The sequence below is a fragment of the Cuculus canorus genome, chromosome 4 (assembly GCF_017976375.1).
Source record: "Cuculus canorus isolate bCucCan1 chromosome 4, bCucCan1.pri, whole genome shotgun sequence".
Lineage (NCBI taxonomy): Eukaryota > Metazoa > Chordata > Aves > Cuculiformes > Cuculidae > Cuculus > Cuculus canorus.
This window is the reverse complement of record NC_071404.1, coordinates 27,980,009-27,999,227: the sequence shown is the minus strand read 5'-3', so window position 1 is coordinate 27,999,227 and position 19,219 is coordinate 27,980,009. Positions and strand designations below refer to the sequence as shown.

The 19,219-nt window shown below is 39.8% G+C and overlaps 1 protein-coding gene across 3 annotated transcripts in view; it reads left to right on the top strand.

Annotated features, from left to right (window-relative positions):
• Positions 1-2,667: 2,667 nt before the first annotated feature.
• GABRA4 (gamma-aminobutyric acid type A receptor subunit alpha4) overlaps positions 2,668-19,219 on the top strand; it is a 47,926-nt gene continuing 31,374 nt past the window's right edge. For all 3 annotated transcript variants that reach the window (XM_054065305.1, XM_054065306.1, XM_009559967.2), the window contains exons 1-7: positions 2,668-2,948; positions 3,024-3,142; positions 12,919-12,986; positions 15,434-15,654; positions 15,759-15,841; positions 17,539-17,682; positions 19,065-19,217. In XM_054065305.1, the coding sequence (XP_053921280.1) occupies positions 2,866-2,948; positions 3,024-3,142; positions 12,919-12,986; positions 15,434-15,654; positions 15,759-15,841; positions 17,539-17,682; positions 19,065-19,217 (871 nt within the window). In that variant the 5' untranslated portion in view covers positions 2,668-2,865. The remainder of the gene's footprint in view (positions 2,949-3,023; positions 3,143-12,918; positions 12,987-15,433; positions 15,655-15,758; positions 15,842-17,538; positions 17,683-19,064; positions 19,218-19,219) is intronic.

Sequence of the window (19,219 nt, the reverse complement as noted above, 5' to 3'; positions counted from 1 at the left end):
TTTAAAAATGGTGAAATTAGCCAGTGCAATGCATATACCAGAAGGTTTAAACAAGCATTCAGAAGTGATATAATCTGGCTTACAGGACTGGTTACTGTTATTTTGAACTGGTTTATGTTTTCTTCAAGCCCAGTTTTGCAAAAGTTTGAGCAGTATACAAATGACAGTTTTCCAGATATCAAGAACAATGATCTCTGGTTTTGATATTAACCGTACTGAGTTCTTGGTAGTCATTGCTGGGTCTAAAGGAGATATTAACAACTGATAAATCTGAGAAGCTTTAGAATTCTTTTTCTAGGTTTGAAGAAAGTGAGTTCTTATTTAGTTTTAGCACTCGTAGGGAGTAAATGCGCCCAAGTGGCACCTGGATGCTACACCAATATAACCTGTGGCAGTGAGGGTGTGACAGAAGAGCACTATATGTACCTTTCCTTAGAGAAAAAAAACACATGAATATCTTCTTAGAAGCCATGAGTACTTCTTGCCCGATGCCCTGGCATGGCATGTCCACAAATCTTTCAACCTGAGGTTACCTTTACTGACGTACTTGTACTGAAGACACAGAAAATATTGGTAATGTTATTCTTTGTTCTAAAGAGCCTGGGAATCATGCAAAGAGCAGCTCAGTTCCTAAGATTGCTGGAAGGGAGATAACTCAGTGAGTTTCTTTGATTTCTACCTGTAGCAGAACTACTGGGCATATGGCATCCATGTTCCCTGGGACTCCTGGCATGGATTTGAGAGAGGGCTGAGTAATAACATTTCTCAGGACATTCCTGTGGAGACGTCATTACTGGTGAATACTCAACTTTTCTTTTTCAGTTCACACAGGTGTGTGTACGTATGCAGAATTTAACAGAACAATACAAATCTAAGGGTGCCCCCAGCTCTACCAGGATGTTGTTGGCTTTCTTCCATGGCAGCTGCTAGAAGTGGCAGTGCTGTAGAGCCACAGTTTGCTCTGTGTCTGTGACTAGACAGCAAGACTTTCGCAGTTCTCTATTACCATCTATTGCCCTTGCTCAATTTTTGTGAATTTGTCTTCTGCCAGCAAAATTTTGCTGAGGTATCCCTAGATCAGATAATCTCACTTAGAAATATCTTCAATGTTCTGCAGCCAGGGGTTATTTTTTCCTGCAAGCGACAGAAAAACTAGAGATCCTCTTTACTGTAGGCCAATTCCAAGTATCCCCTTGGGACTGTCCATGCTACAGCAGAAGACTGGTCCAGAAAAACAAATTACATCACTTTATAGAAGATCAAAAGTGGCTGATTGACTCAAGCAAACTTATCTGATGTGGTGAAAGTAGACTCCTGAAGAGCTTCTGATCCATCCTTCTGTTGTTCCTGATCAGGAACACTGCCAGGGCAGTGGGCTCTTGTTGGTGTGCTGGTTTTCACCAGTGTGTGGAGTTAAACAAGCTGCTCCCAGAGCCTTATTACGGGAGCTGAAGCAACCTTGGCGCGACATCCTGCTGTCTGCATTGTCCAGGCTTGTAAATACTGTATGGAGCGTGTGTGCTGCCCAATCTGTGAGGTTTCGGCAGAGCACTCATCATCCCAGTAAGGCAGTCAGATCAGGATCCTCTAAGGCAGCCAAGAGATGAGGATCCTGTCAAAATCTCAGGAAGCAGACTGGTAATCTGCAGAGCCCTAAATAGGGCTTTTAAAATTGGAAGCAGTACTGACTGCCTAGACAGAGATTTTTGAACAATAAACAGCATCAGCAAGCTAAATGGAGTTCAAGAACAGCTTTAATTGTTTTTCAAAGGACTCAGCAAAGGGCACCCTAGCTAGAACAAGCTCTGAAGTACAATCAGAAAGATTTCAAGTGTATGGTAGTTTTGAAGATAATCAGGTATTTCAGTGCTTGGAGATACTCTAGCAAGGAATGGATAAAGTCTTTTTAAGGCAGCATTGACAGTACTGTAGTCTTGGAGTCCATTACAATACCTGCTCTATGTGCTCCTACGCAATGAACTTCACCATCCTCACTAAAATTGACATGCACGCCCATTTCCAATCCTGAACAGTTGACCCTGCCGCACACTTGTTCAGAAGAACAAGTTGTGTATTGTCAATACCTATTGTGCAGGGGACACTCCCCTCCTCCTCTTCCTCCCCTCTCCACCCAACCATCCCAACAGCCTGTGACAGACCAGTAACATTTCTGAGTGGATTTCACTGTAATTGTTGCAGAATCCCTTGGACCTTGCATAATAGAAATTATTTGGGTCACCAAATCTTGATTCCTAATTATAGGAATGAAAAAAAAAAAAGAAATAATGTGAAACCATTCCCTTATTCTGGGATTTTTGCCTTTAGAAACCCAGGATAACCCACTCGCTGCCACGCGTTTTAGGTGCGCTTGGTTTTAACCTTGAAGTCAGAGCTCGCTCTCTTCTCTGCTCATCTCACACCAGAGCAGAGGGACCCCTCCTCGCCGGGGCATTAATCGCCCCCCGCCCCGCTCTCGGTTTTGTTCCCCCTCCTCGGGGAGCAGAGATGCTCGGGACGAACGCGGACTTGGCCGCCGCGGCGCCCTCACGGGCTCTGCCCTTCGCCTCTCCCCTGGCGGGCGGGTTGGACGCCGCGGGGACCGCCCGGAGGGGACGGCGACGGCCGCCCCGGAGCCGCGGGGAGCGGAGAGCGGGGCGGAGCGCCGGGAGGAGGTGGGAGCGGCGCCTGTTGCCCCGAGAGAGTTAACGGCGCGCGGAAAGTCGCGTCTCCTCCGCTTGGCAACCGGGGCGCCGCGCATGTGGGGCAGCCGGGAGCTGCCGCCGCCCCCTCGCCGGGCACCGCGTCCCCCTCCCCGCCCCGGACGAGGCGTTTAACGTGGCCGGGCGTGAAGTATGGCATGCAAAGATGGTTTCTGCCAAGGAGCCAGCGATTGCCATGTCCTCGGGTCTCTCCATCGCCCTGCTGCACTGCCTGTGCCTGGCGACGTGGTGAGTAACCCCGGCGGCGCGGCGGTGCCGGTGCCCCCGCGGGCTGCGCTCACCCCTTCCCTCTTTGCCTCGTAGTCTCACCGGGCCGCCGGGGCAGAGCAAAAAAGAGGAGAAATTGTGGCCGGAGAATTTCACCAGCATCCTGAACAGCCTCCTGGATGGCTATGACAACAGGCTGAGACCGGGATTCGGGGGTACGGTGGCGGCGCGGCTCGGGGGGAGGCGAGCGGGGGGCGCAGCGCTGCGTACCGACCCGTTACCGACCCATCCTCGTCCCCTTCGCCCCGCGGTCTGAGCCCTCCGGGGAGGGAAGGGTGGGCGGCGAGGTAGCGCCTGGCCCCGAAAGCTCCGGGGGAGCCGAGCAGCCCCCGCTTCGCTGCTCTCCCACACCCTGCGCTCGGGCTGCTGCTGCTGGAGAGAAAACAACAAGAGCTCTGAAGCCGGTGTGCGTTGGCTTGATGGGGATGGAGGGACTTGCCTGGCAGCCGGATTCTTCTAGTTCTTGGGAGGTTTTGCCTCCTAAATGTCACGGATCGGTTCCTCGTACATCCGAGTGTACTTTTACCCGCCTAAGAGGTCCGCCCTTTGGTGGGTTCTGTCCTACCAGTTAGGGAAAACCAGAGCTCAGGTGCCAGAGTACACTAATTCTTTACCACAGTTGCTCGAATTCCAGCAACGGACTTAATTGCTGTATAGGAATTAGAAGTGGAGGAGTCTTGAAATTGCCTTCACCTGTGCCCTGTGTGTGGGATTTTTGTGCCCCAGGCTGTTGATATGCAGTTCTGCACCGCTAAAGAAGCACCGAGACTTGCTGTTCTTTATTGGTTCTGCTGTTACTGTGTAGCAACTGGGAACTAAAAATCATTAGGATCTAGATTAAATAAAAGTTTATTTTGTAATCTGGAATGAAGATATTAAGAATACAGATTGGAAAGTAAAAAATAAAAACAGATTTAAAAAGCCCTTCTTATGATTCACAAAGCTATAATGAGCATTTTACAGGATGCTCCCTATACAGGATTGAATGAGATCCTTGCGTAGGTTTATGCTGCAAAATACTTTCTTCCTCCTCTGAAAGTACCTTCTTAATACATGTGATGCATCTACGCTGACATGTATGCCAACACATTCCCCACATGCCATATACAGTGCTTACAGGCATGATCATGATTCTTAAAAGACAACACCTGACATCGTTGGTCACTCCCTTATTATTTCGAGTGTGTGGAATAAATGAGGCCTTCTGTAAGTTAGCACATTAAATGAGGAGGAAGCTAAATTTATGAACACCCAGAGGAATCATTGGGAACCGGTGGCCTTTTGCAATTCAGTCTCTGCGGAGAGGTTACAGGCACTTCTGCATGCATACAAAAGATGTGCTATGTTTGGCATCATTTTGGGTTGAATGCCAACTAATTAGTCATCTAGCAAAGATGCTTTATGAGCATTATCAGATTTCTAAAATTAAACAACTACTGAATATATAATATGACATACAGTTTATGTTGATTTTTATTTTAATATAGTTGTCCTTCGCAGGATATTTTGCAAGAGTAGATCTTTTTCCCCAATAAATGTTGCAGACTTGCAAAATGCTATCAAGAAGGAAAAGGTCGTTATATCTCCTTGAACTGTTTGAACATGAGCCAGCAGTGTGCCCAGGTGGCCAAGAAGGCCGATGGCATCTTGGCTTCTATCAGATACGGCGTGACCAGCAGGTCCAGGGAGGTTATTCTGCCCCTGTTGTTGGCACTGGTGAGACTGCACCTCGAATACTTTGTTCAGTTCTGGGCCCCTCGCTCCAAGAAGGATGTTGAGGCTCTGGAGCGTGTCCAGAGAAGAGCAATGAAGCTGGTGAAGGGGCTGGAGAAAGAGTCTTATGAGGAGCGGCTGAGACAGCTGGGATTGTTTAGCCTGGAGAAGAGGAGGCTGAGGGGAGACCTTGTTGCTTTCTACAACTACCTGAGAGGAGGTTTTGGAGAGTAGGGAGCTGGGCTCTTCTCCCAAGTGACAGAGAACAGGACAAGGGGGAATCGCCTCAAGCTGCGCCAAGGGAGGTTCAGGCTCAACATCAGGAAAAATTTTTTCACAGAAGGGGTCATGGGGTACTGGCAGAGGCTGCCCAGTGAGGTGATTGAGTCCCCATCCCTGGAGATATTTAAAAGACGGGTGGATGAGATGCTCAGGGGCATGGTTTAGTGGTTGATAGGAATGGTTGGACTTGATGATCCTGAAGGTTTTTTCCAACCTAGTGATTCTGTGAGGTAAATGGTAGAGAAAACTCAGATTTCAGCCTGGGGAAAACACTTACGAGTGAATATTTCTGAAAATTGATATTACATTGCTTCTTGCTTCTTCCTTTGTTGTAACATCTAACCCACTTGTCTTTGACTTTTCAACTTCTAAGTAAAACACGGAGGAAAAAAATGCTTCAGTTTTGAAAGTGATGCCTACCTCCTTACAGCAAAAGTTATTTTCACCTGGTTTGACAAGAACAACTTTAAAAAAAAACCAAACCAAAACCAAACAAAGAAAGAAATTTCTGCAATTGGTCAAATTCAACTTTTTGACATAACTCAGAGCAATAATATGGACTAGTTATTCAAATATACACTATCGAAATAAATCTTTTCCCCATATTTTGGGGTTTTTTTACTGATGAATCTTTATGACAAATGGAACTTGATTTTTGACAGTGGGTCACTCACTAGTTTATAGCATAACAAACAAAATTTAAGTGGTGGTGGAAATATTTAGAGATGGAAAGTGTAGTGTGTTTTTGTAATGTTAAAACTACCTCACCTTCCGATAAACAGCAGAATATTTTTGTTTTATTCTTGAAGCTGATTCACCATCTAGTTTTCATGTGGCTTGAAATGAAATGAAAGTTTTATTTTAAGAACAAAAGGCTGCACAGAGGTCTGACTGATGCTGATTTTAAACTTCAAATTAATGAAAACATTTCCAGTTCTGGCAGAAATTATGTTTAAAATCAGCAAAACAAATTTTGCTGGCATCTTACAGAGTTGCCACAAATAACAATTCATGAAGAGTTTTCCTGTGCAGGGTAAAGTAGAAAACATTATATTTTCAAGATTTACTACAACTGCATCCAAATTCTCAACACTATCATCAATTAGCAATTTTTTTTGGTAGCTATGGAGGAGAATTGAATTGCCTGAGCATGCTTACAAATGTCGACATGGTCCTCAGGAGTGTCTTGAACCTCAGTGGAGTATATGGAAGCTTGTCTTGCTATTTCTTATGTGGAAGCACGGCATCTGTTGAGGATTGATAGAAGAATGAAGTTCCCCGTGCCATTGGATTGACACCTTGCATTACAAACTCACTTCATTAAATGGATTTAAAAAAGCTAAAAAGTTGGTGTAACTTACTAAGCACTGGAAAGTTTGGTGGTGTAATAAACAAAGAAAGAAGTGTTTATGAAAATGGTTCTTAAAAGCTCTTGGAGTCAAAGTTCCCACTAAGTTTTTTTGGGGAAAGAGAATCTAGAGAAGCAGGAGAGAATCAGAGAGGTTTCACCTAAAAATTTAAACAAACAAAGCAGAATGGGCAGCTTCATGTAGGGAAGGGAAAAAAATACCTAAGTGCTGTCAGGAAGACTTTAAATGTGTGAGCTTTGGATTTCAATAGAGGGAAGATATTTAGGAGCTAATGAATACAGTAATCCCAATGATGTTTGAAAATAGTGGGTGTAATTGAAGTCCATTCCATTCCCTACACTGTATGCTCCACTTAATCATCATCCTGAATTTCAGAATGCAATTTGTAATGCATATATGTTTCCTACTCAGAACCACTCTATAAGAACAGGATGTTTACAGAAGCCACTTGTAGTGTGATTAATTATCTGCTAGAAAACTTCAAGTGTTACCATAGTGCTGTTTTGATTCAGCAGTAAAACTTTGAAGCAAAAGCATTTCAAGTTATACCCTCAATTCCAATTTTCATCTGCTTTTGAAAATTTTCTGTATGACACAAAGGAAGACTATAGAAAGTTGCAAAAGCTCGATTTTCTCTGAAAATCTTGTTGCCTTTCGACTGGTGATTAGCTTTAAAGTGATGGTAGAAGTCCAGAGATCATAGTATCACAGTATAGTTTGGGTTGGAAGGGACCTTAAAGATCATCTAGTTCCAACCCCTCTATGATGGGCAGGGACATCCCACTAGATCAGGCTGCCCAAGGCCCCATCTAACCTGGCCTTGAACACCTCCAGGGATGGGGCATCCACAACCTCCCTGGGCAATCTGTTCCAGTATCTCACCACTCTCATGGTGGTGGTTAAAAGATGTTTGAAAGGAGTGTTATTCACTTGAAGTAAGAGGCCTGTGTCTGATTTGCCATTTCACATACTTTACCTGGGCAACTCTTGACATAGGTAAGGGCCTGCAAGATCCCATTTAGAACTGTACTGGATTATAACTTTGAAAAATGTAATGGTGTCTTCAAAACTGTTATGATAGGCTAACTCATCACATATAGACTTACATGTAGGGAAATAAGAAAGAATGGGGAGACTGAAGCTGGTGAGGGCAGCATCACTGTGTGTTGCCATGTATCTGCTAATTTTAATGAATTTTACTTTTTAGAGAACATCTCATCTCTGGTGTCTTGCTTTTAATGGCCAATTTTAATGGCCAGGCCAAAGTAAGAATGTGGTGTGTGACTTGCCTTCTGCCCAGCACTGTTAGGTTGACTGTGAAACCTGCTGATTGCCCACAGCATGTCACTTTTTTGTTGTGGTGTGGTTGCCCATCAGTTGGTGAAAGCTGGACCTCTATCTCATCTTTGGTTCTGTTTGTTTGTGTGAGGTAGAGTCTGGAATGAGCTGTACGTCTTACTGTCAGCTGCTGAAATGGTGATAGCTCTGTGGCTTTCTATTTGGAAGTTGACATGTACACTGGCTCATGAGTAGAAGGAACAGGATAGTTTTCAATAATTTCCCTTTTTCTTTTCTTCCTCTTTTGATATTCTTTCGCATGATCTCATGCCTGTGAAAGTGCAGCTGAGTACTTGAGAGAAATAAATAATTTGGCCATTGTCTCCTCTAAGCAGGATAGATGAGGGCTTCTCTCCCCTTCTAGGCTGTGATGTTCAGCTGATGAACAGTGTTTCTGAAGAGTTTCATTTCCTGTCAGTGATGGTGACTTTAGTCAGAAGGTAAACATAGAGTGTCTTTGAAGAGCAAAGACAATTTTCTGGTTTTAGAGAAAAGAAAAATACCTAGGTAATTATCCGCTCTTATTAGGAACTCATGTGTATCTTCAAGGTTCCATTGATCAGGATAATGGATATTGTAATTTATTTTTACTTTTTAGATTGCAAACGGACTTAAAGTGAGCATTGTAAAGTGAAGCTGATATTTCTTTTTCAGGCAGTTGTCCAGTCTTCCTCAGTTGGTGAGTGTAGATGACTCAAAGGCTTAACAGGATGTGGTGTTAGATACCTGTAGTTGGCTGATTTGAATTTGGCCCAGGTTACTAATGCTTGAAGTCATTACCATCTGTCTGTTTTTCAGTGACCTGTATAAAATTAGCTGGTATTCTTAGTCCAGTTCTTAGTAGACAGGTGTCCACATCATGAAAATTGGCACCAGTATCAAGCTTGCTAGCTGTCTCAGCAGAGATTATCTGCTGATGAACAGGCATAGAAACAGTAATCTCCTCATTTCTGGAGGTATGTTCTTCCCTTTTCAGGGTTCAGACAGGCTCATGGATGAACATACGTAGAGACAAAGGTTGTTGTGTGCTGCTGCATTTGTTGTATTTGTCTTTTGGTAGATAATATAGCTTTTTTTAAAACACCCTACCTAGTTGTTCTGGCTTTCTTGCAGAAATCTTATGTATAGCAGGTGTCCTCAGCTGTACTTTCTGATAGAAGGAAGCAAGAAGGCTCATTTCATATGATGGCTTTTTTTTTTCTTTTTTTTTTTTTTTTTTACTTTTTTCTTGTCTTTGCTTAAAAGATATCAACCCTGTGCAGGCAGGAAGAATTTGGAAAGAGGAAGACCCAAATTTTACACATGTAGTTATATTAAAATAAAAATAATCTGATCTCATAATAGCAGCATTAACTGCACTTAGCATTTAAATTGTACTTTATATATTGAAACATTTGTACAGGCTTGTTTGCTAATGTTCCTGATTGGTTGAATGGCTCTAGGTGGCAAAATCTGTAATATACAGAAAGCCTGTGCAGGATTTGACTGTTTACATACAGTGGAGATCTCTGCAGTGACAGTTGCCTATGGAGACACGGGGATAATGGAGCCCAATGTCTTTCACTGGGAGATGTGCTGCAGTTCAACCCACATGTTGGCATGGAATGCACAGGAGAGCTAGCTTACGTTCCTCTTCGTGGGGTTAGGGCCTGGCATCGCTTCTTCAGCCCACATGTAACATCTCTAACACTGAACTATTCTAGCTTTTTGCAGAGGTTGCTTTTAATCCTGCCTGAGCTTCTTTAAAGTATATTATCTTGCAAGCAGTGATTCAGACTTTAACTGTTCCCACTGCAGTGTGTAGGACTCTCCTCCTATTTCATTGACATAAAAATACACACCAGCATGTTATAAATAGTTCTTCAGCATTCCTGAAGATTTATGGTGGATAGATGCTTTCTGAACATCCATTGAGGGATATGCCCAAATGGTCATATTTAAAGTTAATTGGCCTTCTTACAACTTGCTGCATTTTATTGCCAGTAATAGAGTGTTAAGAATTCTAATAGGATCTTCTGCTTGCAGACTCTGAGTTGATTAAGTGGTGAAACACATTCATTTTGGAGGACTGCTTAAATCACCAGTAAAAGTAGGTTAGGTGACTACAGATCACCTCCTCGTTGACAGGAATTCCCACAATTAATAATAGCTTTTTTAAAAAAGAAGCATGACTCACGATTTGTACCCCCACTATTGTTACAAACTGGAGTTGTGTTTTCTTCTAGAAAAAGAAGAATAAGAGATCGGTTTTGGTGTCAGCACAGATACTCCTGAGGTGACATTAAATAATGGGATGTGCTAGAAAACCCAAAATTTGGCCTTAGGAGTTGTGAACTGACAATGTAGATGGAAAATGTGGAGCACTACAGGGCTACAGTTGGAGAAAAGGCATTAGGGAGGTAATCAGCTTCGTTGTCTCTTGCTGCAGTCTTCACTTCTACCAAACATATTACTCTTTGACCAGGGTTTTGAATGCAAAGCAATAATTTGCACTTCAGTACTAGCTGGCTAATTGTTATAATGCCTAAAATATTTCTAGATCCTCAGTCATCTACCATTTTCTACTGACCTAAAGTGTGATTTTAACATTTGTTTTGTCACTGTACTGCCATCATATGGGACAAGCAACCAAAAATAAACTTTATTGGCAACCCTATTTTGTGACTTGATTATTGCCTAAGAGTTCCTGCTTCCTTCTTTCTCATGGGTCCTACTAATAAATGAAGTTTTGAGAGCAGAATAGCAGTTACTAAAGAGTGAACTCAAGCATAGCTTTAGTCGTGTGCTGCTGCTGTGGGATTTCTAATAGCATTAAGTTGTAGGCTTGTTGATTTGGAGGTCAGCTTCTTAGTCTTAGCTCTCCCCTTTTTTCTGCGAAACTCTAAAAAATAAGCTTGCAAAAAGCCTCTGAACAGGTATTGCCCATGAAGCTGTAATCATTTAATAAAACGAAAGAAATCAATGACTGAGGAGAAGCAGCTCATCCCTGTCCGAAAAAATCTGCCCCTTTGCTCAATTTTCTATGATTATAAAATTACACAGTGTTTGGTGAGCTAAAAAAAGAAGAAGATATCACCAGAAGAAAGCAGTTAAAGGTTTGGGGTTTCTTTTTTTTTTTTGGAATATCCCTGTTCACCTTTTTAGAACTAACAAAAAAAGCAGTTCCTGAGAGAGATTCAGGTGCAGTATTCTCTTATTATTGAGTAATGGAGACTAATTTTCTTGTTAGAGCTATGTAGGAAAATTACCTTTTCATTTCTATAAAACTTTGATTTCAGACACATTTCAAGTTCAGGTGAAATAAATATTTATATATTTAAACCAGCCCTAGACACATTACAGTCTTGTCATTATGGGAGATCAGATACGATTGGATCACTTCTATTTCTATGTACAAGCATGATTCGAATTTTCTCCTTTATTTTCTAGTGCTGCAGGTGAATGTCTTCACTTTCATAGTGTCTTGACAGCTCTACTGTGAGTTTCTCCAATTGGAGCTCTTCTGCTCTCCAGATGTAATTATGTTCAAGAAATGTCATTGGAGTACGTTGTCAGTAAAATGAGGAGTCTAACCACTCATGGATTTACCTGATCTGATGAGCACATTGTTACGTTTGGAAAGGGGAGCAGCTTCTGTTCTATGTTTTTAGAGAACAACCCGCTGCAAAACAAACAACTTGGTATAGGGATGTGTTATCTGGAACTTGGATATTTCTTCTTAAACTCTCTTCAGGATAGACATGCCAAACTGTCTAACTTTCCAATGACTGCTGAGCTACCAACTGTTGTAGGGTGAATTTTCTTTAGATATTATCTTAAAAAATGTCCTTCTGTCAAACTGTTAACTTCAAGCAAAGTCCTTTTTTTTTGACATTTAGCTTAAGAATTCTTAGCTGTTCTTCTCTACATAACTTGCAAACTGTTTAGTGGCATAATTTTACCTGGTTTTACTTTACTTTTTGCTCATAGTTTGACACTTGTTCTAGGTGCAAGAAGTATAGATTCCTTATTTTCTAGTCTATTTTGTCCTTTTTACATTTGATTTAAAGTGACATCTGTGAACATTGATTTATAATTTTTTTTCTTTCCAACAGGGGCATAGTCTTCCACTGCTGACAGTCTGAAGTCTTTCCTCCTTTCATTTTTAGATTGCAAATACTATGATAAAGCCTGAATTAACAGACTTGAGCCTCTTCTCCTCTTTAGAAATTTGAGTTGTAGGAGTGAAATATGGCTGTGAATTTATAGATCATACATTTTTTTCAAACAGATACTGTTTGGTAAGACATCAGTAGATTTTTTTTTTAATTTAGATTGTGAATTAACTATGTGAATTAAACCATTAGCTAGTACTTTGATCACAGAATCATCATAATAACTAGCAATCATTAGCAACTTTCTGGCCTTTTACATTGGGAACAGACCTAAATCCTGGTGAAATTAGTTATTGCATGTGTTCTTTGGTTTAAGGGGAACTGTAGAGTGTGTACTGTAGAGTGAATACCCATCTGAAATTTCAAGGTGTTTTGTACTGTAGTAAAGGAAATGATACATTAAATTAAAAGTACCTTCTCTGATGGTTGCTACGCTTTACCCAGCTGTAAGAGTGTAAGACCTCTGTGCGGTGCATTGTTTTTAACAATGTTCTGAGTATCACGAATTCTTTCAAGACAAGCTTTGTAGTAGCATGTGGACCTAGGCTCAGACCCTCAAAAATGCCTAGATATCCAACTTTGATTTTGATTGTTAGTATTAAAGCACTTAATTGTATCTCAGGATATGGATGCAGTTCTTGATTTTGCAGTATTAAATTACCCAGTGCATGACATGTAATATCTATAGTCCAGTTATTACCAGTAAGACAGAATGTTAATAATTAATGCCTTGGAGAATATGGATTTCCTGAATTCAGTGCTTGTTATTCATTAACATGGTGTTTTCAGTGAGCCTTTTATTTTTTGGCATTTGTTTTCTTATCCATTGAGTCAACACTGGTTTTCTGAATGGGGATTTACATGAAAATGCTGCCTTTGATTTGCTTATGTGGTAGAGGTAATTGAGCAGTGGTTGTTATTAGATACTTATCTGAAATGACCTGTGTTTGCGTTTTACTCTTGCTTGTCCACAGAACCCTCAAAGGGATAACTGTTCACACAACAGGATCATTCATGGGAATTGTTGACCTGCAAAATTCAAATTTTCTTGCTCACTTCCTTTTCATATATTAGGTCCTGTTACTGAAGTCAAAACAGATATATATGTCACCAGTTTTGGACCTGTTTCTGATGTGGAAATGGTATGTATTTCTGGGATTAAAATGCCATTTCCTGGTTCTGAGAAAGCATTAGCTGCTGTAAGGAGTGGATGCTTCATCTGTACCGTTCTGTCTATCATGCAAAGTGGACAAGATTAGTAACAGCTTAATTTACAGGTTATAATTAGATACATCAGGCCTGATTCTGGTCACACTCTGGTTTTTGGCTGGCTTAAGGAATTAACTTCATAGGATTTAAAGCAGACTTTCATGGCATAGAGGCAGAATCAGATCTTGTGGGGAGTGTCTGCATCAGTGTACTGTGGGAAAAACTTGTAATATCTTTGAAATTGCCTTTCCTTTATGAAACTTGTGTTATTCTCAGGTGAATAATAATGACATCGTTTCACAAATAGTTGTTGACGTTTTCATTTCAGATGAATGCTCTTTGTTGATCTTTGTGCCCCTTTTAGCATCACTTTCAGCAAACGTTTGACTGATACGCATTTTCATAAGTGTCTGCAGAAACTGAACATCAAAGTGACGTGCACAAAATAGTCGCAGAAGATTAATGTTGCATTTGCATGTACTGTTATTTGTGCCTGAACGGCATCTGCATTCGAGGTCAAATCCAGCATGACTCTCATCAACTTCTATAATCTAGTGGTATACCCTTGAATCACACAATAGTGTCTCTTTTTATAAAATACCCAAGAATTCATATGGAAGTAACACAGCTGTCGGTGCTGAACAGAATTTCTTTAAGGGAAAGGCAGTTTCAGGGCAATAACTTTCTTCCTGTACGGTACTGTCATGCACGTTGTGGTGCACCTGATAAGGTTCTATCAGGTGGAAAGGTATGCGATAGCAGAATATTTTTTCAGGGGTTAGATTCATCACAGCAGTCTCAAGCTGAAATGCATCTTACGCTTTCAGTGGTTGTCATGTACAGTATGATGCTTTTCAGTGTGACAAGGGGTACAAGAATCTGATCCCAAGGAAGTTTAGTAATCTGTGTGTCATCTAAAATAAGGTCTGCATCTCTCAGGTTTCATTGAAATATTTGACGTGGTGCTACATGGGAAGCTATTAGTTATATTGGAGAAGGCAGAAGTGAGAACATGGGCCGAGGGTCGGCAAGGAACTTGCAAAATGAAAGTTTACAGGAGATATTTCCCCTTTCGTCATTAAGGATTTATTAGGAGGCTACTCAGGGAACCAGGAATTGATTTTGGAATAATTTTTAGTTAATGTATCCATTAGTGACCAAATGTAATCTGAATGTGGCTGGAATCATAAAACCCACTGAAACAGCAAAGCGTGATATAGTCTCAGTACAGGAGATGATCAGAATGTCTTTTTGGAGCTGGGTTACTTTGGTACCCAGTGTAATGAAAAGGGCTGAAATCACATTACAAAATCTGTCATGTAGAACCTAATAACAGAAATGGCTACTTAGGAGCTATAAAGTCATTAGCAAGAAAAGGCACTAGAAAAGAGACTTTTCATAGGTTAACTCTAAACCATGATGGAGGATGCAGCCATGGAACAGAAGACAGATATTATTCTAACATGCATTACAGCAGTAGACATGCCTCCTTGCCCATGCAAATAGATACGGCCATAGAAGTAATTTCAATGGTAACATTATGCAGAAGAATTTTAAATAAAATCAGAAAACATTGTTTGGTTTAACAACAAAATCACAACTGCAGGTTAGACAGGACTTAAAGCTTTCTGTGTTACTTTTTCCAATGCCACATTATCCTTTTCTTTTTTTTTTTTTTTTTTTTTGAAATGCTTTAGCTTCCTGAGATGAGAAATGCATTCCTTTGTCCATTAGTTCACATATGATTTCTCATGATGTGGCTGTGTCTGCAGTTCTGCAGTTGTTTGCATGTTTTCTTTGTTGCATCTAAATGGCCTTTCTGAGGAAGTGAATGGGATAGTTACATACTTAAAACCAAATATGTATATATGCACATTTATCAATGTTTTGTGAGCATGGCAAAGGAAATATTTATCTTTCTTCATTTAAAAGCTTACTTTCTATCAGTTGAAATTAAATTTTCTTTCCTGACTTTAAAGTGGAAGTAGTCATTTGTCCTGATATTTTTAATTTAGACAGCAGCAGGAAATCCGTGGATATGTTTTCTTTAAAAATCTGTTGACACTTATTGTCAGAGATCATTTTGTTTCAAGTTAGATGCTTGACTACAAATTCAATTGCCTGCTTCCTGCAACCTAATTAGATTAATTATTCCTTAATGATTAAATATGTGTAGCAATTTATTGATATGATTAATGTGGGAAATTAAGCTATTTAGAAGTACACAACACTCTTTAATTGGTGGAAATATGTTTGTGTAGTGGACTTAGCATTTTCTTTATTACTTCTTTCTTTGCCTGTGAGGGATTTCTTTTTTTTACAGGAAACACTTATACATGCAAATGTGGTCTTTGTTTTTTTTCCCTGCAATTTCATACAGGAGTACACAATGGATGTCTTCTTTCGTCAGACGTGGGTAGACAAAAGATTAAAATATGATGGCCCTATTGAAATTTTAAGACTTAACAACTTGATGGTTTCGAAGGTATGGACTCCTGACACATTCTTCAGGAATGGGAAAAAGTCTGTTGCGCATAATATGACAGCCCCAAATAAACTCTTCAGGATAATGAGAAATGGTACCATCCTGTACACAATGAGGTATCTCACTTTTTCGTTCAGTTTCTTGCAATTACTGCATGCAAAAAAGTTATACTGCCTAGACAAAATGGCAACCAGAGACTATTTAATTTGTTCCATTATAGGCTTACAATAAGTGCAGAGTGTCCCATGAGATTAGTGGATTTTCCCATGGATGGTCATGCTTGCCCTCTCAAATTTGGGAGTTGTAAGTTGCAATTATGAAATTTCTTGTAACTACAGAGTTTAAATAGAAGTAGATTTTGAACAATTGCTGAACTTTCTGAATATTAGTCTCGTTACACAATCCTTCTGCAGACAAAACTCCTGTTAAGTTAAAATTAAGAAATTTTATTCACAGCCTGAAAAATTAAACTCAGGCGGAGAATCAAAAAGCAGGCAGTGATTCAACTGTTACGCTAAACCTCAATATTCTGGCTACACAGTTGCTTGAAATATGTAGCTTTTCTTGGTTCTTAGGGAGGAATTTGATATTCTGTGAAGTAAGAGATTCTTTGGAGAAGACAAAGAGGGTGGGATCTGTCTCACTTTCCAACAGCCAGGTAAAAGGCACCTAGGTAATTTGACTTTCTCTGCAGTTGGTGGAGGTACATTGACATCTGAAGTTAGATGTGTGGGTTTGGAGTAAAACCTTAATCTCTAGTTGTATTTGTTTATCTGCTGTCTCCTGGCCTATAATGGAAGCCTACATGGCAATTTTAGTCTAGATAAATAATTTTTAGATTGGTGAGAGGAATCTTAGTGCAGGTGACTTTTTTGTATATTTTGGATAATCTCCAGAGTCTGACTAGAAGGAACACGTTGGGATATTCTGCATAACAGCCCACAGAGGCAGTTATGATTCTCTGGTTTGAATCTGCAGCACTGACCTCTGAGACCATTGGGGGACGGCTGGTGCACTCTATTAACTATCTTGCCACTTTTCTAAGCCTTCTCGGTCACTGACTTCTCTGGTTTACACTCTGATGTAGTTAGTGGCTGGACATTAATATGTTTTCCTTGGCCCCAGAACTCCGAAGTTAGAAATGGCTAGAAGCTCCTCATAGTCTTTCTTTAGCATAAATTTAGTTTATATGGCTGAGTAGTCAACCAAAATGGGGTTGACTTTGCTATCAGCTGTACAGTACGGGAGCTTCAGTAGTGGGGGCTTCTTCACAGGCATATTTCTTCAGGCAGAATCACCAGGCAGCAGAAATTGCGTTTGACACTAATCTGATATTTTCCTCAGTGGAACTTGAACTGATGTAGCCATTTTAAATGCAGAACTACTTTAATTTAATTTTAACGGGAGTTTGTGCTGTGTAGGGATTGAATGCTAGCTTTATGTTATGTCTTTTGTATTAAATGTAAAATGTTTATTTGATGTGCTTATTTTTGGGCTATTGTGATTTTTTTTTTTACTGACATCTGGTTTCTGGCAAATATTTTAAACACAGGTTTAAAATATTATAGTTTTTAGTGTACTAAAGCTTTTAGTATAACCATTCTTTTCTGTAAAGAAATGTGCACTCATTCTCCAAAATGTATTCTGCTTATTTATGCTCTTTTTATTTAGTAGTATATTTTAATGATAAAATTTAATAGAAATTTCTAAAATAATTTAAAGATAAACTTTACATGCCCAGTAAGGGCAAATCCAGAAAGAACTCCTATTTATACTTCACATTCAAACGTGAATGGAATTTGTGTGTTGCAATTGACATATGATCTTAGCTGCTATTTATTGTCCTCTGAGGGTGGCTGTTGGGTGTAACATAACATGAAGAGTATTCTCTACATTTGTTAGTGTGAGTCTTGCAGTTCAGTTTCAGTAGGTTTGGATTGGGCTCTTAGTAAGTTGTGAGAAGGTGTTTCCTATTTATGCAAACTGATGCTGTGTTGTAGATGCTTATCCAAAGAGTGAAATGATTTATACCTGGACAAAAGGACCTGAGAAGTCAGTGGAAGTTCCTGAGGAGTCTTCCAGTTTAGTTCAGTATGACCTGCTTGGGCATACGGTATCCACTGAAACCATTAAATCTATTACAGGTAGGAATCTCATCAGTAAAAATGAACTTGAGGTAAAACTCACCCTCTAACATTGCCTAGGGCTTGTTTTATTCCTTCCCGTAAGGTATTCTACTGAATGTCATAGGATATAGATTAAAGGCTGAGAGCATAAATCTGAATTAGGTTTCTGTCCTTCAGATTTACATTTGCAGATTCATTACAGTAGATTGTGGCTGTCTTTCACTAAGATAAAATGAGATCATTACTCTGAGGGACAAAATGAGCATTTAATCACTGCTTAAAATGCGGTTTGAAGAGTCAAGAGGATGCCTGGGTGAGGAAGTAATTTCTCAGCACTGTATCCACATTATGTGCAAAAGACTTCCTTTGTTTGGCAGTGCAAACAGCCCATGATAGAAGTACAGCATACAGAATGGGTTATTAAAGCCATAAAAACCCTCTAGTCAGATAAGGATAGGCACAAATGCATTAGTCACAATAGATACTTCTGCTGATTTGTGCTGTAAGAAATAAGGCAAATGGCAACTATAGGCATCTGAGTGAAGTATCACTGATGAGCAGTGTGGTGATAAACAAGCATATTCACAAAATATTTTTAAAATTTGGAATAGTTTTCTAAGCATCAGCAAATTTGAGTGTTGTGAGATGGTCAAAATGAAACAGATAAAGCAAATATATTTGACTTAGTCCTCTATGGATATTTTTCTCATAAACCCCCCAGCATTTTGTAGTACACTAGAAATTTACTTTTCAGCATATTGATTATTATGAGTTAACAGCAGTATTTCCTTACTGTCCCCAAAATGCTCATTCTCTAGTGCTTTGCTTAGACAGTTTATTCAGTTTATGGTCAAAGTGCATTTTTTTGTTTGTTTGTTTAATATGAATGATAACATTTTAGATAAACTTACAGTATTTTTTATTCTTGTCAATGATTTTTGCTTTTATTTGAATATCATAGTGGTGCTGATGTATAGACCTATTAAAAAGCTCAGTTGCTTCCATAACATGTAGTGTGCACCATTATAATATTGTTCTATTTGGCAGATAACCATAATGTTATGGATACAATGGTAGGTAGGTAGTTTGTGTCTTGAGACACTTTTATTCAACAGCTGCCAAAGAATTTTTAAAATCACGCTTATACCTTAAAATGTAATCCAGTATTAGCTGTGCATTTATAGTATTTTTGATATCTGCTTCTGAATGGTACTCTACATCCAGGATTCTTTGTTTAAAACTTTCATTCATTCTTGTCTCTAAGGAACACATCTTTCTATATATGTTAAGTTATATGAATAGCATTATCTTGAACGATCCTGGTTGGTAGTCTGAAACAGTTATTCCGCAACACAAATTTCATGCATAGTCAGAAAAATATTTTCTTTATTTTTCTTTAGGTGAATATATTGTTATGACAGTTTACTTCCACCTCAGACGGAAAATGGGTTATTTTATGATTCAGACCTATATCCCATGCATTATGACCGTGATCCTTTCTCAAGTTTCATTTTGGATAAATAAGGAATCCGTTCCAGCTAGGACTGTGTTTGGT